Source organism: Hyla sarda, chromosome 3 (genome assembly GCF_029499605.1).
Source record: "Hyla sarda isolate aHylSar1 chromosome 3, aHylSar1.hap1, whole genome shotgun sequence".
Lineage (NCBI taxonomy): Eukaryota > Metazoa > Chordata > Amphibia > Anura > Hylidae > Hyla > Hyla sarda.
Window position 1 is genome coordinate 261,810,863 of NC_079191.1, and position 24,068 is coordinate 261,834,930.

A 24,068-nucleotide genomic window follows, 5' to 3' on the forward strand; every position below is an offset into this window, starting at 1 on the left:
TTCTGGTCATTTTTTCATGTATATTTATTACATTGGCTTTCTACATGATCTTATTAGTACTCCATATTTTATATCCTATAAGCACAATACAGGTTATATCTCCTATCATTTGCTCATTGTACTCATTGTACTCTTTGTTTTCATCATTGTCATTATTTATTAAAATTGGGTTCACGCTGTACTTACCATATATATTTTATACTCTTCAAAAAGATAAAAATGTGTTTGTTAAACTAATTCTGAAAATGGATTCAGCTGAATGCTTTCTTTCTTTTTTTTTTTTTTTTGCTGTATACAGTGAAATGGAAACAAAAGACACAATGTGAACCCACGCTAAAATTTTGCTACCTTCAAGTTGTTGCAGTTCATCTAAATGATTTATTTGCATGTTTTCTACAGTGTGAAATAAAATAAACTATTCAAATATTGAGAGAGTGATTACATTTTACCAGTTATTATTTAGAATAATAATAATAATAAATGTCAAACAAACTTCATATCTTACATTTGTGGATGCGAATAGGACTAAAAAAGTTAATTCTCCCAAATTAACAAGGAGGGGGTGAACTTCCCCATGTGTCAGGAGTTAACACTAAGGCCATGTTCACACAGCGTAAAATGTACAGAATGTGCACACTTGATTAACAGTGCAGAAGAATAAAAGTTTAAATCAACCCCATTTTCCCATTTTTTAAATAAAATAGGCTCGAATATTATCTTCTTTCTCAGAACAGGCAAGAATATGGAGATAAAATATGAAATACGTACAGAGAAGAAAATAATAAAGAAAGATATTTTTCACTTGCATGAATGTTACATGTATATTTATACACATATTTTTTTTTCTTCTTGATTTCTGAATGTTAAGGGTTAATTCTTGACTCCATGCAAATTTTTCTGGATTTGTAAAAAAAAAAAAAAAAAAAAAAAACTACAGAAATTGGGTAACCTTGTAACCGTATGGACCTAAAGAAAAAGATGAGGTGTCATTTTTACCCAAAAGTGCACTGCGTAGAAACGTAAGCCCTAAAAAGTTGCAAAATGGCTTTTTTTTTTTCATTTCACCCCACAAATAAGTTTCTTTTTGTTTTGCTGCAGATTATGTTATAAAATAAGTGATGTCATTACAAAGTACAGTTGGTCCCGCAAAAAACAAGTCCTTATATGGGTCTGTAGGTGCCCTTTTGAACACGTTATGATCTTTAGAAAGGGGAAGAAAAATGAAAGTGAAAAATCAAAAATCGTCTGAGTTCATAAGGGGTTAATTCTACACGAGCACTACTTGCCAGATGCTACAAGCCAAGGTATGTTTAGACAGTTAATATTTATTCCCCCTTTGGGAGCATTTCGCAATGTGAATAGATCCTTACATCCAGTTCATCTGGGTTTCTGATCTTACTTTTTCAGCCATGTTTTTCAGCTCACATATCATTTTTACACAGCGACCGTTCTTATTAGTGTTGTCATGGATACCCCAGTCTTATGTTTATTGTAGGTCACCACGCTGAAGCAGAATGTTGCTTTCACCTTTGTGCAATAAGTCTTAAGAATTCATAAAGCAATTTACAGCTAAATATAAAGTATCATGTAGGGGGAGGAACAGAAACCTCTTGTACAGTTTGTGAGACTAAAGGGGGTTCCCAGCTGCTAGACTCCCACAGATCACTTGATTGACATACCATAGAAGAAGCTGGGTAAAAAAGTTATTTAATACAGTATATCATTTTACATAACCAGCAACGCCTGTCATGGTGATCTGTAGTAGTTTATTTTTTTTTTATTTTTTTTTAACCAAGAAATCATTGTTTCCTATAGTTGAAGAGCCTCTAGTCTATGCTGTCCAGCTTCAGCTCAGTCTTATACACAGAGATTAATTGTTTACCCCTTTAATGACAGCAATGTCAGTCCTTAAAGAAGCACTCGATTTCTTGCCCATATTTCACACAATCATCATCACTAGTCCTACAGTGCCATCTGATTTATTCCAGCACAACTGCCTCTATATGTTTTTATTACTGTATCTGGGTCATGTGACCAGTATTTAGACCACCACATAATTACATGGCTTTATTTGTCTCATGAAGTGGTCTGTCCTGAGTCAGCTGACTTAATGTGAAATGCACAAGGACATAATAACCTATTAGATCCCTCTTGGCAGCTCCCAGACCCCTCCCCATCCCTCCACCCCCAGCTCTATCTGTATACTGCTTATGCTACTGCTAATCAAGATATAAAGTAGTTATAATTCTGCTCTGGGGCTGTGTTCACAGATTGAGTTGGCCAAATTTTTGCTATTGCACTGCAGGTGTGCAAATTAGGGTTATAATGTGTAATTTTTACCGCATTTTTTGAAAATCACAGCAAAAACACAGTCAAAACACTGTAAAAATGTGAAAAATGCTGTAAAAACTTAAAAGTGAACACAGTCCTAAGGCTTTAAACCTTCATAAAACACCTCAATGTGATTATAGGTCAAATCCCATTTTCCTTTTGGCAAAATTTCTCTAAAGAACACACTTTGAATAAGAAAGTGCATCAAAACTGGACATAATGGGAGCTGACAACCAACTTATGAGTCTCAGCAGCGTCTGTGGATCATGGCTGTATAGTTCTCAGGAAACTGCATCAGTTATTCTGGTGGACCTGAGGAAGGCACATGGTAGGGCCAAAATGCGCTGTCCAGCTGTATACCAAATAAAATCTTTGTTGTCCTGTGAATTGCTTGTGGCTGTGTTTAAACCAGTTTTTTAGCAGCACCTCTAAGACCTATTTTTTCACTTATTTCCTACCCCCTATTCAAAATAGTTCAGAGATCAGTCTCCCCCTTCCTGACGATTGACCTCTGCACAGGTCATAGAGTATGCTTAGTAAACTATCCCATTCATGTCAATAGGGTCTTGTCTAGTCTATTATCCTTTAAAGCATATCTCTAAATGCTGTTCAAAACAGTTCAGGTAAAATAGCAGCAATCAAAGTAATGTACAATAAATCAAAAAATATAGTTTACATTATTGTGAGAGATTTATTAATACTAGTAGAAATATTCAGAAATAGAGGAAAAAAATCCAGCTCACCCCAGCTTGCCAACCGCGTCACGGACTGGTGCGGACCTCACCGTATGCTATATGCAAAAAGAACAATTGTCCAGAACAGAAGCTCAAATTGCAGGTGCGATCTTTATTAGTGGATAGCAATACACATGGACGGGTAGTGACGCGTTTCGATTGTCTAAGCGATTTTAGTCTTACTGATACAGAGACTGTGTTCCTTGGGTTACTTTCATGGCGATAGGGTCCGCCCCACACAGGTGAATCTAATTCATGTGAGGGCGGATAACAACTCCCACCATGCACAAAAATACAAGCCCACATACAAAAATTTAAACAGGTATGGTTTTCACTTTTAAAAAATTCACACAACAAATTCTTAATTAGTCATATGTAAAAACCTCCCTACGGTCTAATTGTAAAATATAAAAATAGTCATAACAAGTACACCAAAATCCACATATATAACACTCAAAAGTTGCTGGGGTGACATGCTGACATTGTTGCAAACACAAGTAAAATTTATATAAGAATGCATTAACATCAACAAGAAAAAGACTATTTGAATTTAAATGGCACAAAAATTTAACATGTATACTATAAATAATATTACATCAAAATGCAAATAAATAGCTACTATTAAACAAACACATGTACAATTGTGTCAATGAACAAAAGTAATGGACCTAAAATATTGGGATGGAAGAGATCTGTATATAAGAAATACAGGTAAGTAAATGGAAACATGGGGATGATTGCTTCGAGGAGAAAAGAGACAGTGCCCTAGGACGCAGGTGAACAAGACAAATAAAATAAATATTATGCCCTAGTATAGATAATTGTAACATAGGGAAAATCAACACGTTTCACATGCATCCTTACAGCAGTATAATCCCCTTAACAGAGAGAATCTGAGAGGGACTTTTAATTGAACATGTTACTCAATAGTGGAGGATAACATCCTGCCTATAATTTTATCCAGCAGGACTCCTACTATCAAGTTGCATGATCCAAAAACTTCTCTATCGAGGAACTTCTGTTTATGGTCGCCAGTGCCACCTCTGATGGGAGCGCTAACTCTCTCTGCTTTCTTTGCATGGTGGGGGTTGTTATCCACCTACACATGAATTAGATTCACCTGTGTGGGGCACCCAATGAACACAGTCTATGTATCAGTATGATTAACATCGCTGAGACGATCGAAACGCGTCACTACCTGTCCATGTGTATTGCTGTCCACTAATAAAGATCGCACCTGCATTTCAGTTTCCGCGCTGTACAATTGTTCTTTTTGCATATAGTAGAAATATTAAACATAACTAAAAAAATAAAAAAAAACAAAGGCAAATATTAAAAAAAAAATGAAGAAACTATACACCCTCTTACAAGGGTATTCCCATCTCCTTGATCATGTATCTGTAGTTCATAGCTGGCAGATATGATTCTCGTCCACCAGCTCTCCTATAGAAACTGTGGTGATGTCACTCCCAGAGTAACCAGGATTTTCTGAGCTGAACGCGCATTACGCTCTCTACTCTCCATGCTCAGTTTATCTCAGCACATTCATGTCTGACATTTGCAGGTACACAGAGGCATGCCTCTGACCCCAGCCTCGTCCACCAGGAGTGTGAGCAGACAGCAGATAGAGTGGGGTAATCAGGGGAGCTAAGACCACCCCTTTAATCCCCCACCACTCTATCTCTTCCACTACTCTAGCTTTCCTTATTGGTCCTGCAGTCAATCACTAAGACATATCAACACTGAGGCCCATTATTCACTTCAGTGGGTTCACATATGTCCGGCACCTGGCATAGTTTTCCCGTACACCGGAGGAAAACTGATGCTAGAACTGACTCCATTCATTTGAATGGGACAGTTCCCAATCATCCAGCATCTCAATTTTGGTGCCGAATGGTTGGATACGCCGGAAGGTGTTCCCCTGTCTGGCATAGATGATATGTGAGTCCCCTCTTTTTCTTGGAGAGGGGGGGGGGGGGGCTCACAGGGACTATGGATTATAAATAACACATAGTAAAATTATAATTCAATCATGCATACCCTACATCCTTTCTATATTTTATAGAGTAGACATACAATTACCCTATAACCCTGCCAGTGCAAATTCTCTTGAGATAATTATGGAATCCTTGTGTAGTTTGAATTATTTTGGGAGAGAATCAATACTGACCTATTATGAGTAAAGTGCACCAGTGTTTCTACACTGTATGGGAGAATGTGCTGCACATAATGCACACAATTGGGCACGCCAATACTTTTTTCTGGTCACATTCTGCATGACGGTATAGATTTGTTGCAGTTCTACCATCTGACCTTCTACAAGATTCCTGATTCCACATGCCTTGATGTCCATAGCAACCAGACAGATTTTAGTTGTCACTTCCAAAATCAACTGGACAGCGGAACATGCACTCTGGTTGCTTGGGAAACAAGAATATATTTCATACCTGAAATTCACAGAATAAGTTTAAAACGAAGATTGAAAGAGCAGAAGGGGTTAAAATGCTTTTGGTCTCTTATTTAACATCTAATGTTTTTTCTTTCTAATAATCTGTGGCTTAACGGTGGGTTTTGCCCTGAAAATGCCATGAATACAATGTTTTTATTTATTTATTTATTTTTTACATATATGTCCAGCAATAAGGGGATTATAGATCACTACATGCAGTTGAGTGGCTGTGAATTAACTGTGCCCAGACAAGTACTGAAGTCACTCTAGTAAAGGTCCTCCAGAAATACGCTGTAATGTATGTTAGCTATGGATCCTACCACTAAAACCAACATTTCTAAAGAGTATAGGGGTAAGGTAGGTAGCAATCAGATGTTGCTACCTACCTTACCATTTTAGATCTCACTGGTTGCTCCATATTATATTCCCCCACTGGATGTTTGCTCTATAATATATTCCGCCTCTTTTCTTTATTTAAATAGTTAAAATCTGAACTTACTTTATGTGCTGTAATAACTAAAGGTTTGGTGTTTCATAAACTGACCAGCAGATGGCAGTATGTAGTTTTGCAACACTTCTTTTGCTTCGAAAGAGTGTTAACCAGCATCACCTGTTAAATTCTCTCATGCAGTTAGACGCATTTACTATATTTTGTGTAACTACAGTAGGAATGAAATATTTCTGCTTTGAAATACATTCACTTATTAACCCTTACAAAAGAGTTACGTTTTCCCTTTTATTTTTTACCACTGGTTAAAATAATAATAATAACAACAATATTTTTATTTATATAGCGCAAACAGATTCCGCGGCACTTTACAATTTTACTGGTTAGTTCAATACGCCTACGTGCGACAAGCAAATGTTATTTGTTATCCTGAGTTTAGTTAATCAATGTTTAGTTGTTTATTAATGACAATATAATAGTTTTATAATAACGGAATCCACATTGTACATGGCAATCTGATTACATTGTCGTTATTTACAGGGTCAGACCAGGAAGTCTTGTTGCATCATGTACTTTTCTGGTAAGCATTGCTTTGTACTGTCAGAGAGATTCATCTGTACAATCCTTCCTCTTCAGTATATTCTGAGATGACTGTTATATCTTAATATTAATATCTTAATATTATATCTTGACGGTTCTTTAAAGGGGTACTCCGGTGGAAAACTTATTTTTTTTTTAAATCAACTGGTGCCAGAAAGTTAAACAGATTTGTAAATTACCTTGTACTCCCCATAGTCTGTCTCTACCCTGTTTGTTGCATGTGAGTATACCGTAAATAAAGAAGGATCTCACAAGAACCAGCGTGGTGAGTTGCCGACTTTTTTCCATTCTTTCTTCTAGAGATGAGCGAACTTACAGTAAATTTGATTCGTTACGAACTTCTCGGCTCGGCAGTTGATGACTTTTCCTGCATAAATCAGTTCAGCTTTCAGGTGCTCCCATGGGCTGGAAAAGGTGGATACAGACCTAGGAGACTCTTTCCTAGGACTGTATCCACCTTTTCCAGCCCACCGGAGCACCTGAAAGCTGAACTAATTTATGCAGGAACAGTCATCAACTGCCGAGCCGAGAAGTTGGTGACGAATCAAATTTACTGTAAGTTCGCTCATCTCTACTTTCTTCTATCAAGATATATTGTACTGTTGCTATTCAGTTTGAGCACCACCCGAGTTCATACAGCAGTCTACCAGCGATCTCCTCCTTCACTCATCTATCCACAGTACAGTCTCAGCAGTGCCGAGTTGCCTTTGTCTTCCTAGATTTGTAAATTACTTCTATTCAAAATTCTTAATCCTTCCAGTACTTATTAGCTGCTGGATACTACAGAGGAAATTCTTTTCTTTTTTGACATCGTGAGCACAGTGCTCTCTGCTGACATCTCTGTCCATTTTAGGAACTGTCCAGAGCAGTATATGTTTTCTATAGGGATTTTCTCCTACTCTGGACAGTTCTTAAAATGGACAGAGATGTCAGCAAAGAGCACTGTGGTCATGATGTCAGCAGAGAGCTCTGTGTTCCAAAAAGAAAAGAATTTCCTCTGTAGTATTCAGCAGCTAATAAGTACTGGAAGGATTAAGATTTTTTATAGAAGTAATTTACAAATCTACACTTCTACAAGTCAGAGCACCACTTATCCACAAGTACAACCGCAGCAGTGACTTTGTATCCAGCAACGAGAGGTACAGAAGTAGGCAGTGCCGAATTTCTCTATTTTGTTTAATTTACAAATCTGTTGATAAAAAAAAATAAAAAAATAAAGTTTTCCACCGAAGTACCCCTTTAAGGTGATTGTAGGCATAGGGAATGGGAATAGAAAGACATATGTAATCCACTTTTGTTTCCATTTTTTATCAATAACAAGGAATAAATAAATAAATAAATATATAAATAAATAAAAAAATATAAATAAAACAATCATTCTTATCATAAAGTATCCCGCACATAATTATGGACACAGAATGAACATCTATTCTGAACAATTATTGTTCGTCACTAGACGACACAACTAATAAATTGATTCGTTTTAATCATTTTTAATTATTTTTAATTATTTTACCATAAATATATTAGGTTTATTGATATGAAAATTGTTACATCTGTGTCCAGGTACAGTATAAACTCATCAGTGCAGTGCTTACTTAATCCAGAATTTCACAACCAGTGTGCCTCCAGCTGTTGCAAAACTACAACTCCCAGCATGCCCGGACAGCCTTTGGCTGTCCGGGCATGCTGGGAGTTGTAGTTTTGCAGTAACTGGAGACACTCTGGAAAACGTTGTCTTAATATATGACACAATGCTTGCTATAGTGTATTATAGCTAATAGAGATGAGCGAACTTACAGTAAATTCGATTCGTCACGAACTTCTAAGCTCGGCAGTTGATGACTTTTCCTGCATAAATTAGTTCAGTTTTCCGGTTCTCCGGTGGGCTGGAAAAGGTGGATACAGTCCTAGGAAAGAGTCTCCTAGGACTGTATCCACCTTTTCCAGCCCACGGAGCACCTGAAAGCTGAACTAATTTTTGCAGGATAAGTCATCAACTGCCGAGCCGAGAAGTTTGTGACGAATCGAATTTACTGTAAGTTCGCTCATCTCTAATAGCTAACATAGGAAATAATGTCCAATTCTTATATGTGTCATTCTGTCTGTCCTGCATATTTATGTGCCAATTAATGTGACTGATATGTTTTAAACTGGATTGACGCCTATTTGGTCTCTGAAAGGCAGCGCCATCGCAAATCACAATTTTCTCCTCATCTATGTCTACACATTCCATAAATAAGGTGTCACACTCTCCATATAAATAAATAGTAGTGGAAATGGTAGCACTAGTCCTAATGAAGCATGCAAGAGTGCCTCCAGCTGTTGATCCTGGTTAGGAATCCAAACTGTATACCGTAAGTGAAGAAAAGTCAGTGGCACTCCAAATGGTGAAGAAAAGTGATGTTGATTCGCTCCCATATAAGGCTACGTTTCGTTGCCGTCACCGCCATCATGTCACTACACACGCCGCTCCTATTGGATGACTGGACGCTGTGCGCGGCGAGGTGATGACGACGAAGGAGAGCGTCGGCGATGGAGGGGATCCTGAAGAGGATGCTCTGGAGCCCCAAGGACAGGTAAGAGATCATCACCAGAGTACTCGGGGCACCGTAAACGGCTATATGGTGGCAGCTGAAACAGTCTGCACTGCCGGATAGCCATTTATGCGATGGCCCCAACATACAAAAGCATCGTATGTTGGTGCTGCCTTCAACATGCGATGGCCTCTGAGAGGCCATTGTATGTTGAGATTATCGTATGTCGGGGCCATCGTAGGTCGGGGGGGGGGTCACTGTAAATGAATAGTGATGAGCAGCAGGGGCCACATTCCAATTTGCGATATTTCCCAAATATTGACAATTATTCGTCCTGTTTGCGAAATTCGCATATTCGCTATGTGCGTTCACTTTTTTCCAATGCGAAAATTTGCATAAAAAATTTGCATGTGAAGAAGAAAAAAATTAATATTCGTGATTACAAATATATATAGCATTATATTCTAAATATTCGTGAAATCGCAAAGTGCCAATATTCGCGATAAAAATTCGCATTGCGAATATTTCATGTGAAAATTTGCATAAAAATTAGCATGTGAAGAAAAAAAAGAAATAATATTCGGCATTCCGAATATTTAGCAGTTTATTCTAAATATTCGCGAAATCGCAAAGTGCCGATATTCGCGATAGAAAATTTGCATTACTAATATATGCGCTCAACACTACAAATAAACGTATTCAACAAAAAGAGACAAAGGCGGTACACAGCAACAGCATCTTTTCCGTATATTGATCGCCAATACTGTCAGTGTCAGTCCAATAGCAACATTAAGGTAATGTCCTCTTTACATCTAGACTAGTTTTTTATTTCTATAATATTTCTGCAACAAATTTGCCATATGCGAGCGTATCCATATAGTACAGTCCATGTGTGCTCCATAGTATATGGAGTGTGTGTGTTCCGCACATATACACTATCACAACTACACGGTTTACGTATAATGGTTACCATGCCAACACATGCCATTAAAGCGTTCATTAAGGATCTTTACTGTATCCTTTTTTTTTTCTTCTACAGTTAAAAAGAAGCTCAGAACGCTCTAGTTATTAACGCTTGATGTATTCGTAGCCGCAGGGGGTATCAGAAGAAAAAGAAAGAAAAAAAAGCACACATCTGAAAATGTGCAAGAATGTATCGTAGTTTTGTTTAAAGATAAATATTTACACAATTATGATGAAATACTATAAGAAAGTGTCCTATGTAAATCAAGCCTCCTGTACATTACATGGACCATTGACCACTATGGCAATAGTTCTGTTATATTTCCCATAGTGTCTCCTGTGGTATATTGATATTATTTGATTTCTAGGAAATAGAGCAGCACATCTTTATTTTATCTTGGTGTGGGTGCCAGCTCACCCCTCCTCTACTGCTGCTCCTCCTATCAGTCCCTCTCCACCCCCTCACTCTTCCCAGTGATAGCAGAGCAATGATCAGTAGCAGGGATGAGCAGCAGGGAGACGAAAGCTTCTTGTAGCTGTGTCCATAGCTGGGCACGTCTGCTCCACCTGCCGCAGCCACATAGTACAGCTGGGTGATGCACATGCTGCGGGGAGTGAGCCACAACAGCAACTAAGGTGAGTTTGCAAGACTTTGGTGATAGTAACATGTATTGTCTGGGTGACTTAGGGATAGCCTAAAAAGTGTAAAGTTAAAGGATAAGTCAGTGTTTCCCAACCAAGGTGCCTCCAGCTGTTGCAAAACTACAACTCCCGGCATGCCCGGACAGCCAACGGCTGTCCGGGCATGCCGGGAGTTGTAGTTTTGCAACAGCTGGAGGCACCTTGGTTGGGAAACAATGGGATAAGTACATTGTTGTGTTGCATATTATATCTTCTGGTATCATAATAAAACATTAGTGGACATTTGTATATGATATTCCATGCAAGATAAATATTATATCATATATGTCACAGAAAGGCATCCGCCTTGCATAATGATGGACGAATATGTTGACATTTTTCCATAATAAACATAAAAATAAATAAATATATATATATATATATATATATATATATATATATATATATATATAAATATAAAAAAAATTCTTCCTTTAACCATATCGTGGATAAGATGAACTTTTATCACTGTATGCGCCTTCACCACCCTGGCACCCATTTATTTTGGGGTCACTCAGAGCATAGTCAGTTTCTCGGTATGACCACCAGTGTATGTTGTATTTTACACAGTTGGTGAGAGAATTATATGTAGGGTTGAATCCAATGAAGAATGTGGCAGGGCTTGTCATGATGGCTTTATTTAGATCTGATTTCCTGTTTTTTCTCCCTAAGGAACATCATCTTTTTCTGGAGATAATCATACGCACAGGGGACTCCGTTTCTCTCGTGGGCCCTCTATTATTTAACTCTTGCTAGGAAGATACAGCCGGATGGTTTTTAACTCAAGATTGGCATCGTCCGTTGCCGCCACTTGTATAGGTGACCACTGGATCATGGATAATGAAGAGACCTCAAAGATGCATCCCAGCTGAGAGCACAGTCAGAAGGTCAGGAGGCTCAGCCTTGGCAACCACTTGCTGGATGTTATGCCTGCTAGAAACACGTGTCAGGGCTCAGCCTAGGAGCGCTCCATCCAGCCCCCCACCTCCATGATGCCAGAGAGATCAAGCTGAGTGAAGGGTGCTGTGTCACTCCATTCAGGTGAGATATATGCCTCTGTCCTGGAAGTCATGGGGTGGGACCATTTGTAATTGTGTGATACTCAAGTCAGTGATTCCCAACCAGGGTGCCTCCAGCTGTTGCATAATTCTTAGCATGGTGGGAGTTGTAGTGTTTCAAAAGCTGGAGGCCCCCTGGTTGGGTAACACTGCTTTAAGTGCTACATGGAGTCACCAGGAAACACAAGTGTCAGCTTCCTGGACTTTGCTCTGCTTTCACATATCTAATCGCAAATTCTATGTGTTCTGTTTTACTAAAAGTTTGTGGATTAGGAGGTTTATTCAGAGTTATTGCCTTTCTATATTCCGTGTCACGTGAGGTCAGCTCAGTTCAATATGCTTTCCATCAAGATACTTTCCATTCTAAGAAGGTCTATGGTCAATGAAGCAATAAATTACAATGGTCTTTAATTCATCTATCATCTACCTGGGTTTCAATTATCTTATTGATATCTATGCACTTTTGTATACTGTTGTATACCTGACATTATTGCCATAATGGCCATATGACTAACTGTATTGAATTTGCACTATGTATGTGCACTTTATATTATTTTATGTATATATTATTTCACATTTTTTTGAATAATTGATTGCAATTGTGATTTCATTGGATACCATATTTGTACTACCACTGGTCACTGTTGGTATATGCTTGAAAAAGGCCACAAGGGTGGCTGAAACGTAACACTTTGGAAATGGAATAAACCACTTGAGCTCTGACTTCAGTTTTCTGCAGCAATCTTCTTTTTGGTGTAGATATCCATCTATCTATATTTTTGTATCTATCTATCTCATATCTATCTATCTATCAAATATTTATCTATCAAATATCTATCTATCTATCTATCTCATATCTATCTATCTATCTATCCCATATCTATCTATCTCCTATCTATCTATCAAATATTTATCTATCAAATATCTATCCCATATCTATCTATCTCCTATCTATCTATCTATCTATCTATCCCATATCTATCTATCTCCTATCTATCTATCAAATATTTATCTATCAAATATCTATCTATCCCATATCTATCTATCTCCTATCTATCTATCTATCTATCTATCTCATATCTATCCATCTATCTCATATCTATCTATCTATCTATCAAATATTTATCTATATATCTATCTCCTATCTATCTATCTCATATCTATCTATCTATCTATCTCATATCTATGTCATTTCTATCTATCTATCTCATATCTAGCTATCTATCTCATATCTATCTATCTATCTATCTATCTATCTATCTAACTCATATCTATCTATCTCATATCTATCTATCTATCTATCTCATATCTATCTATCTATCTATCTAATAGAAGGAGAGCAGCACCCTAGAAAAGCAAGGATCGGTGCACGCAGAGTCCAGACCCGGGTCAGGGATCCATATGTAAGCAGAAATTGGAAATATCCGCAGCACACTAAGTAGTAAAATCCAAACAAGTTTTATTCCATCACAGTGAGGGTGTCCAGAACAACGTTTCAACCAGCTCCCTGGTCTCAAACCAGGGAGCTGGTTGAAACGTCGTTCTGGACACCCTTACTGTGATGGAATAAAACTTGTTTGGATTTTACTACTTAGTGTGCTGCGGATATTTCCAATTTCTATCTATCTATCTATCTATCTATCTATCTATCTATCTATCTATCTATCTATATATCTATCTATGTAACTCATATCTATCTATCTCATATCTATCTATCCACCTATCTATCTCATATCTATCTATCCATCTATCTATCTATCTATCTATGAAATATCTATCTATTTTATATCTATCTATCTATTTATCTATCTATCTCATATCTATCTATCTCCTATCTATCTATCTGCCTATCTATCTATCTATCTATTGCATATCTATCTATCCCATATGTATCTATCTATCTATCTCATATCTATCTATCCACCTATCTATCTCATATCTATCTATCCATCTATCTATCTATGAAATATCTATCTATTTTATATCTATCTATCTATCTATCTCATATCTATCTATCCCATATGTATCTATCTATCTATCTATCTATCTATCTATCTATCTATCTCCTATCTATCTATCTATCTATCTATTGCATATCTATCTATCCCATATGTATGTATCTATCTATCTATCTATCTATCTATCTATCTATCTATCTCATATCTATCTATCTCATGTCTATTGTTACGCCGAGCGCTCCGGGTCCCCGCTCCTCCCCGGAGCGCTCGCTTCACCTCCTCCGCTGCAGCGCCCCGGTCACGTCCTCTGACCCGGGGCGCTGCGATCCTGCTGCTAGCCGGGATGCGATTCGCGATGCGGGTAGCGCCCGCTCGCGATGCGCACCCCGGCTCTCCTACCTGACTCGCTCCCCGTCTGTTCTGTCCCGGCGCGCGCGGCCCCGCTCCCTAGGGCGCGCGCGCGCCGGGTCTCTGCGATTTAAAGGGCCACTGCGCCGCTGATTGGCGCAGTGGTTCCAATTAGAGTTATCACCTGTGCACTCCCTATATTACCTCACTTCCCTTGCACTCCCTTGCCGGATCTTGTTGCCTTAGTGCCAGTGAAAGCGTTCCTTGTGTGTCCCTTGCCAGTGTTTCCAGACCTTCTGCCGTTGCCCCTGACTACGATCCTTGCTGCCTGCCCCGACCTTCTGCTACGTCCGACCTTGCTTCTGCCTACTCCCTTGTACCGCGCCTATCTTCAGCAGCCAGAGAGGTGAGCCGTTGCTAGTGGATACGACCTGGTCACTACCGCCGCAGCAAGACCATCCCGCTTTGCGGCGGGCTCTGGTGAAAACCAGTAGTGGCTTAGAACCGGTCCACTAGCACGGTCCACGCCAATCCCTCTCTGGCACAGAGGGTCCACTACCTGCCAGCCGGCATCGTGACAGTAGATCCGGCCATGGATCCCGCTGAAGTTCCTCTGCCAGTTGTCGCTGACCTCACCACGGTGGTCGCCCAGCAGTCACAACAGATTGCGCAACAAGGCCAACAGCTGTCTCAACTGACCGTTATGCTACAACAGTTGCTACCACAGCTTCAGCAGTCATCTCCTCCGCCAGCTCCTGCACCTCCTCCGCAGCGAGTGGCCGCTCCTGGGATACGCTTATCCTTGCCGGATAAGTTTGATGGGGACTCTAAGTTTTGCCGTGGCTTCCTTTCCCAATGTTCCCTGCATCTGGAGATGATGTCGGACCTGTTTCCCACTGAAAGGTCTAAGGTGGCTTTCGTAGTCAGTCTTCTGTCCGGAAAAGCCCTGTCATGGGCCACACCGCTCTGGGACCGCAATGACCCCGTCACTGCCTCAGTACACTCCTTCTTCTCGGAAATCCGAAGTGTCTTTGAGGAACCTGCCCGAGCCTCTTCTGCTGAGACTGCCCTGTTGAACCTGGTCCAGGGTAATTCTTCCGTTGGCGAGTATGCCGTACAATTCCGTACACTTGCTTCAGAATTGTCCTGGAATAATGAGGCCCTCTGCGCGACCTTCAAAAAAGGCCTATCCAGCAACATTAAAGATGTTCTGGCCGCACGAGAAATTCCTGCTAATCTACATGAACTTATTCACCTAGCCACTCGCATTGACATGCGTTTTTCTGAAAGGCGTCAGGAACTCCGCCAAGATATGGACTCTGTTCGCACGAGGCGTTTCGTCTCCTCGGCTCCTCTCTCCTCTGGTCCCCTGCAATCTGTTCCTGTGCCTCCCGCCGTGGAGGCTATGCAGGTCGACCGGTCTCGCCTGACACCTCAAGAGAGGACACGACGCCGTATGGAGAACCTCTGCCTGTACTGTGCTAGTACCGAACACTTCCTGAGGGATTGTCCTATCCGTCCTCCCCGCCTGGAAAGACGTACGCTGACTCCGCACAAAGGTGAGACAGTCCTTGATGTCTACTCCGCTTCTCCACGTCTTACTGTGCCTGTGCGGATGTCTGCTTCTGCCTTCTCCTTCTCTACAGTGGCCTTCTTGGACTCTGGTTCTGCAGGAAATTTTATTTTGGCCTCTCTCGTCAACAGGTTCAACATCCCAGTGACCAGTCTCGCCAGACCCCTCTACATCAATTGTGTAAATAATGAAAGATTGGACTGTACCATACGTTTCCGCACGGAGCCCCTTCTTATGAGCATCGGATCTCATCATGAGAGGATTGAACTTTTGGTCCTCCCCAATTGCACCTCGGAGATTCTCCTTGGACTTCCCTGGCTTCAACTTCATTCTCCTACCCTGGATTGGTCCACTGGGGAGATCAAGAGTTGGGGGTCCTCTTGTTCCAAGAACTGTCTAAAACCGGTTCCCAGTAACCCTTGCCGTAACTCTGTGGTTCCTCCAGTAACCGGTCTCCCCAAGGCCTATATGGACTTCGCGGATGTTTTCTGCAAAAAACAAGCTGAGACTCTACCTCCTCACAGGCCTTATGATTGCCCTATCGACCTCCTCCCGGGTACTACTCCACCCCGGGGCAGAATTTATCCTCTCTCTGCCCCAGAGACTCTTGCCATGTCCGAATACGTCCAGGAGAATCTAAAAAGGGGCTTTATCCGTAAATCCTCCTCTCCTGCCGGAGCCGGATTTTTCTTTGTCTCCAAAAAAGATGGCTCCCTACGTCCTTGCATTGACTACCGCGGTCTTAATAAAATCACGGTTAAGAACCGCTACCCCTTACCCCTCATCTCTGAACTCTTTGATCGCCTCCAAGGTGCCCACATCTTCACTAAATTGGACTTAAGAGGCGCCTATAACCTCATCCGCATCAGAGAGGGGGACGAGTGGAAAACGGCATTTAACACCAGAGATGGACACTTTGAGTATCTGGTCATGCCCTTTGGACTGTGCAATGCCCCTGCCGTCTTCCAAGACTTTGTCAATGAAATTTTTCGTGATCTATTATACTCCTGTGTTGTGGTATATCTGGACGATATCCTAATTTTTTCTGCCAATCTAGAGGAACACCGCCGGCATGTCCGTATGGTTCTTCAGAGACTTCGTGACAACCAACTCTATGCCAAAATTGAGAAATGTCTGTTTGAATGCCAATCTCTTCCTTTTCTAGGATATTTGGTCTCTGGCCAGGGACTACAGATGGATCCAGACAAACTCTCTGCCGTCTTAAATTGGCCACGCCCCTCCGGACTCCGTGCTATCCAACGCTTTTTGGGGTTCGCCAATTATTACAGGCAATTTATTCCACATTTTTCTACCATTGTGGCTCCTATCGTGGCTTTAACCAAGAAAAATGCTGATCCCAAGTCCTGGCCTCCTCAAGCAGAAGACTCCTTTAAACAACTCAAGTCTGCCTTTTCTTCGGCTCCCGTGCTCTCCAGACCTGACCCTTCCAAACCCTTCCTATTGGAGGTTGATGCCTCCTCAGTAGGAGCTGGAGCTGTTCTTCTACAAAAAAATCCTTCCGGGCATGCTGTCACTTGTGGTTTTTTCTCTAGGACCTTCTCTCCAGCGGAGAGGAACTACTCCATCGGGGATCGAGAACTTCTAGCCATTAAATTAGCACTTGAGGAATGGAGGCATCTGCTGGAGGGATCAAGATTTCCTGTTATTATCTACACCGACCACAAGAACCTCTCCTACCTCCAGTCGGCCCAACGGCTGAATCCTCGCCAGGCCCGGTGGTCTCTGTTCTTTGCCCGATTTAATTTTGAGATTCACTTTCGTCCTGCCGATAAGAACATTAGAGCCGATGCTCTCTCTCGTTCCTCGGATGCCTCAGAAGTTGATCTCCCTCCGCAACACATCATTCCACCTGACTGCCTGATCTCCACTTCTCCTGCCTCCATCAGACAGACTCCTCCAGGAAAGACCTTTGTTTCTCCACGCCAACGCCTCGGAATCCTCAAATGGGGTCACTCCTCCCATCTCGCAGGTCATGCGGGCATCAAGAAATCTGTGCAACTCATCTCCCGCTTCTATTGGTGGCCAACTCTGGAGACGGATGTTGGGGACTTTGTGCGAGCCTGCACTATCTGTGCCCGGGATAAGACTCCTCGCCAGAAGCCCGCTGGTTTTCTTCATCCTCTGCCTGTCCCCGAACAGCCTTGGTCTCTGATTGGTATGGATTTTATTACTGATTTACCCCCTTCCCGTGGCAACACCGTTATTTGGGTGGTCGTTGATCGATTCTCCAAAATGGCACATTTCATTCCTCTTCCTGGTCTTCCTTCTGCGCCTCAGTTGGCTAAACAATTTTTTGTACACATTTTTCGTCTTCACGGGTTGCCTACGCAGATTGTCTCGGATAGAGGGGTCCAATTCGTGTCTAAATTCTGGAGAGCTCTCTGTAAACAACTCAAGATTAAATTAAATTTTTCCTCTGCATATCATCCCCAGTCCAATGGACAAGTAGAAAGAATTAACCAGATCCTGGGTGATTATTTGCGACATTTTGTTTCCTCCCGCCAGGATGACTGGGCAGATCTCCTTCCATGGGCCGAATTCTCGTATAACTTCAGGGTCTCTGAATCTTCCTCCAAATCCCCATTTTTCGTGGTGTACGGCCGTCACCCTCTTCCCCCCCTCCCTACCCCCTTGCCCTCTGGTCTGCCCGCTGTGGATGAAATTTCTCGTGACCTTTCCATTATATGGAGAGAGACCCAAAATTCTCTCTTACAGGCTTCTTCACGCATGAAGAGGTTCGCGGATAAGAAAAGAAGAGCTCCCCCCGTTTTTTCCCCTGGAGACAAGGTATGGCTCTCCGCTAAATATGTCCGCTTCCGTGTCCCTAGCTACAAGTTGGGACCACGCTATCTTGGTCCTTTCAAAATTCTGTGTCAAATTAATCCTGTCTCTTATAAACTTCTTCTTCCTCCTTCTCTTCGTATCCCTAATGCCTTTCACGTCTCTCTTCTCAAACCACTCATCCTCAACCGTTTTTCTCCCAAATCTGTTCCTCCCACTCCTGTTTCCGGCTCCTCGGACGTCTTCTCGGTCAAGGAGATTTTGGCTGCCAAAAAGGTCAGAGGAAAAAATTTTTTTTTAGTAGACTGGGAGGGTTGTGGTCCTGAAGAGAGATCCTGGGAACCTGAGGACAACATCCTTGACAAAAGTCTGCTCCTCAGGTTCTCAGGCTCCAAGAAGAGGGGGAGACCCAAGGGGGGGGGGTACTGTTACGCCGAGCGCTCCGGGTCCCCGCTCCTCCCCGGAGCGCTCGCTTCACCTCCTCCGCTGCAGCGCCCCGGTCACGTCCTCTGACCCGGGGCGCTGCGATCCTGCTGCTAGCCGGGATGCGATTCGCGATGCGGGTAGCGCCCGCTCGCGATGCGCACCCCGGCTCTCCTACCTGACTCGCTCCCCGTCTGTTCTGTCCCGGCGCGCGCGGCCCCGCTCCCTAGGGCGCGCGCGCGCCGGGTCTCTGCGATTTAAAGGGCCACTGCGCCGCTGATTGGCGCAGTGGTTCCAATTAGAGTTATCACCTGTGCACTCCCTATATTACCTCACTTCCCTTGCACTCCCTTGCCGGATCTTGTTGCCTTAGTGCCAGTGAAAGCGTTCCTTGTGTGTCCCTTGCCAGTGTTTCCAGACCTTCTGCCGTTGCCCCTGACTACGATCCTTGCTGCCTGCCCCGACCTTCTGCTACGTCCGACCTTGCTTCTGCCTACTCCCTTGTACCGCGCCTATCTTCAGCAGCCAGAGAGGTGAGCCGTTGCTAGTGGATACGACCTGGTCACTACCGCCGCAGCAAGACCATCCCGCTTTGCGGCGGGCTCTGGTGAAAACCAGTAGTGGCTTAGAACCGGTCCACTAGCACGGTCCACGCCAATCCCTCTCTGGCACAGAGGGTCCACTACCTGCCAGCCGGCATCGTGACATCTATCTATTTGCAATATTTATTTTTCCTATATTTACCTGCTGTATCTTTGTCCCATCTATATCTCAACAATATTTATCTCTAAAATGAACCCACTAGTGGATGAGCATGACTACAATAAAGCAATGCAGTCTTACGCATACAATGTGAAAAGTCATCGTGTATATGTTGTGCTGCTATTCCAGACATCAGTGACTAATACGCTGTCTTCTAAGCCATTAGTGGTTCTCCCAGGTAAAATGGTATGAAATAATAATGTGCTATTTATAGATCATCGTGTGTAGTGGTCTATTAAGGGAATTGCACATTACAGGTTTCTGACCACAGATGCCAACAATTCTTTATATGGGGCAGGATGGTTATACTGATAGAGAGTGTCGAAGGTGGAATATATTCATTTATTGCTTATCCCCTAGTGACACAGCATTGACAGGCTGTCAGTATAAGATTTATTGCTTTCTCAGTAGATAATATAGGGTTAATCACCTTTTTTGTGACAGACGTATGTCCTGCATTGCTTCTCTATAGTTTTATTTAAGAAAGTGAAGAGAGTAACAAAAGAAGAAGCAATAGATATTCCCAGCTTCTTTTTAGCCATTAAAGTCCAGGTACAGAGCTGCCTGTATTATATTAATGCATTCATTTTATAGAAGCAAAGACTAGCTTACCTATGGGAAACACAGATACAGCTAAATAACGATGCTGTTGGATATATATATATATATATATATATATATATATATATATACAGGGGCGTATGAAATGAAAAGGGGTCCCACAGAGCCAGATTATATAAAGTTTTTACAATCTAGACACATTGAGGGAGGTTTATGAAAACCTGTGCAGAGGAAAAGTTGTCTGGTTGCCCATAGCAACCAATCAGATCCCATCTTATATTTTTGACAAGGCCTCTGCAAAATGAAAGAAGCAATCTGTTTGGTTGCTATGAGCAACTAGGCAACTTTTCCTCTGCATAGGTTTTGATAACACCCCCCCCCCCCCCAAAGGCTTGCTTAGTCTGAGGCCTTTGACTGGTGATACAAGTGGGGCAGATTATTGTGCAACCCTATTTTTTTTTAACCATTATCTTTCTATGTTCTGTCTAAAGCAGGCTTCTTATAGTCAGGCATCTTGGTTGCCTGGGACAATGGCATTTGTGTGTTCTCATGAGATTTTGGATATTTGAAAACTTATTATTTTTAATACAAGACAATAACAATGTTAGCCATGAGAAGATAAACGGAGCAACTCACCCATATGTAGAAAGGCTGCAGGTACAGCTGTATCACAGCCCTAGCATACGGAGACCGGAGCAGGTCCGGAGCGGGGAGGCGGAAGGTGTTACGGGAGGAATCAGGCGTCAGGCCACAGCCGTATCGCACCGTTTGGTGCTTCGTCAGGCCCCTCAGGGGCCTGACGAAGCACCAAACGGTGCGATACGGCTGTGGGGCCTGATGAAGCACCAAACGGTGCGAAACGGCTGTGGCCCGATGCCTGATTCCCCCCGTAACACCTTCCGCCTCCCCGCTCCGGTCCTGCTCTGGTCTTCGCATGCTAGCACTGTGATACAGCCGTACCTGCAGCCTTTCTACATATGGGTGAGTTGCTCCGTTTATCTTCTCGTGGCTACATTTTATATGCATACTCTTTTGGCGTGTAGCACCACCCACAGATGCACAGACAGATGAACACTAATTACAACTCTAAGACTTCACCATGTTTCTAAATTAAACGACAGTGCCGGATTTTTCTTCTTTTTCTGTGGTTATTACAATAACAGTGCTGTTTTGGAGATGATATTGGTCAGTTACAGTGGATTTGCTTTAGCTTTCTTTAAGAAATTTGGTTTTCAGGGATAAAGGGTCTGGTCTTGCCATATCATCATCTTGTGTCTTTTAATATTTAGAGAATTGCTGGGCCATGCTTGGTTTTTGTTTTGCTGGGTGTTTGATGATGGCTTAGTCTATTTAAAGGGGTAGTCCGGTGGAAAATGTTTTTTTTTTTTTTTTAATCAACTGGTGCCAGAAAGTTAAACAGATTTGAAAATTAACCCTATTTAAAAATCTTAATCCTTTCAATACTTATCAGCTACTGTATGAAGCACATGAAGTTCTTTTTTTTAATTTTTTTTATTTCCTTTCTGTCTGACCACAGTGCTCTCTGCTGAAATCTATGTCCATTTTAGGAACTGTTCAGAGCCGGATAGGTTTGCTATGAGGATTTGCTTCTCCTCTGGACAGTTCCTTAAATGGACAGAGGTGTCAGCAGAGAGCACTGTGGTCAGACAGGAAGAAAACTTCCTGTGGAGAATACAGAAGCTTATAGGTACTGGAAGGATTGGGATTTTTAAATAGAAGTAATTTACAAATTTGTTTAACTAGTTGTGGCACTAGTTGATTTAAAAAAAAAATGTTTTCCAGTGGAGTACCAATTTAAGGTCCCCTGCACACAATCCCCTAGTGACACAGCACACAAAAATCCTCCTCTAAACTATTCGGAGTGAAATTCCACTTGCAACAGTAACCTATTATTTTTGCTGCTGTTGCTCTGTCCATACTGTGAATTCAGAATGCCTATATTCAACTTTCTGGGAGAATTCTTCCGGGAGATGTATTGCTGTCAACAAGGCCGGCTGCACACTAAATCTCCACCTGGAATTTCTCCTGGCAGAATTCAGTCATGTGCAAGGGTCCTTAGGGTCCAGCAACTGGTTATAGTGATTTGTTAGTGTTTTGTATTGCCTAGTCTGCTGTGTGGGATTTCAGCATCTGGTTTTGAAAGTATTTCTGGTGTTATGCAGACTTCTGCCTATTGAGTTTTCTGGTGTGTTTGTTGTTTGCACTTCAACAGAGCCATTCTGCAAGGCATTCTCTGCCTGCAATGGTATACTTCCTGTTGGTAACTGATAGTTAAAGGGGTTATCCACCATAAGGTGACATTAGTACTTACCTGCCAGACAGTAATGGACATGCTTAGCATGGATCTGTGCTTGTCTTGGGGCTAAATGGCTATGTTGTGATCCATTTTAACGATGTCTAAGTTTCCCTTGTTTGTAAGTGTGAGGTCACTTTTCTCCCTTCCACACATCGTCCACCCCACCCATTGCAGTACAGCTGCAGCCCTGTGGAGAATGATTTCTCCCGACCCAACGGTCGCTCCACCCATTGAAATTAAGACAATCTCCTTTTCAACACCTAACTAGTGATGCAATGTCTCGGGTCATACTGCAACCTGGGAAAAAGCGAAGGCATCACTCTTTTTGTTTGATGATAAAAATGAGCATGGGGCAAAGATCACCTAAGAACCACTGTATATTATGAACTACTCTAACTTACTACAGCCCATGTAGCACGGTCAAATAAAAAAAAAAATCCTGACAGTTTGTATTTCTGGTAGAAATACTTTTTGTCCCTTCCATAAGTCCTGTGGGTATCTGAGTACTGGGAGCTATTATTTGGACCCAGGAGAGGCAACAGCTATAGGGGAAGCCTGATTCTGCAGTATAGTAACCTATCAGCGTTGCGGCACTGTAGCGCTTTAAGCACTTTGTCATTAGACTTTCCCCTCATACATATAGACAATAACATATCTATAGTGCTCTACCATCATTTATTATTCATGTGTAGGAAAAACACTGCTCCTCTTTGTAATCTATTATACATCAGAAGTTTTGCGCTTCACGGCTGTCTATGGCATTTTCATTTTATACAGCTGAATATTCTAATTGTCATTCATTTATTTAAATGACAAATTACATGATTGCTGTGTAATTTGGTAGACAGCTTACCGCATGGTACATAGCGGCAGTATCTAGGTGATATTCGATGATTCAGAAAATAGGCCTGTGCTATTTCTGTCACTAAATCAATTAAATTTGTTGGCGACAGTCTGAACAGAACAGTCATGTTAACTAGAAAATCTCTAATTGTACTGAAGCCATTCCATGCAAATGGCGCATAACTAAATGGAACACAGTGTATGTGGCCAAAGTGCAGCCTCATTTGCTATTCACCGTGAGTCAGATACTCATAATGTTTAGGAAGACTCCGGAGCACAAGTGCTTGTTATCTGTAGTCAAGTTCTCCATTCCCTTTAGAGCCTTGGGCCCAGATTATCAAGTGGTGCTTTGGATGAATACTTCTTATCTCTTATTCATGCAACTTATGGATTCATAAGTACTAAGACTTAAACACGTCTTGATAAGCTTGATCTTTTCTTTTACATGGATTTTTTTTCCCGAGAAAAAAAATTTCTCTAAATTTAAATAGCTTTTTTTTTTTTTTTTCGGCACATGTGCTAACTGCTAATGGTTAGAAGTGCTTAGAACAACTATTTATGCATTGTTATCATTTCAGATTATGCTTCTTGCTGTATTAAACTAGTTTTATAAAAAAAAAAAAAATGGTCTGATTTATTCCTGAAATTGTGCACCTTTTTTTTGCATAGACTGTATTGTA

General features: G+C 41.6%; 2 protein-coding genes across 6 annotated transcripts in view; one reads left to right on the forward strand and one right to left on the reverse strand.

Annotated features, from left to right (window-relative positions):
* The window catches only part of TMEM244 (transmembrane protein 244), a 114,751-nt gene extending 91,235 nt beyond the window's left edge, over positions 1-23,516 (reverse strand). The window contains exons 1-2 of the mRNA XM_056563605.1: positions 23,399-23,516; positions 20,865-20,995 (exon numbers count right to left, since the gene is read on the reverse strand). Coding sequence (XP_056419580.1) covers positions 20,865-20,995; positions 23,399-23,516 — 249 coding nt within the window. The remainder of the gene's footprint in view (positions 1-20,864; positions 20,996-23,398) is intronic.
* Positions 10,563-24,068, forward strand: part of TMEM200A (transmembrane protein 200A) — a 182,903-nt gene continuing 169,397 nt past the window's right edge. For 3 of the 5 annotated variants that reach the window (XM_056566530.1, XM_056566531.1, XM_056566529.1), the window contains exons 1-2: positions 10,563-10,698; positions 11,416-11,784. The gene's annotated coding sequence lies outside the window, so the exon portion shown is untranslated. Of the gene's footprint in view, positions 10,699-11,415; positions 11,785-19,757; positions 19,846-24,068 lie in introns of those variants that run through there. The other 2 variants (XM_056566534.1, XM_056566532.1) reach the window with 2 other exon arrangements.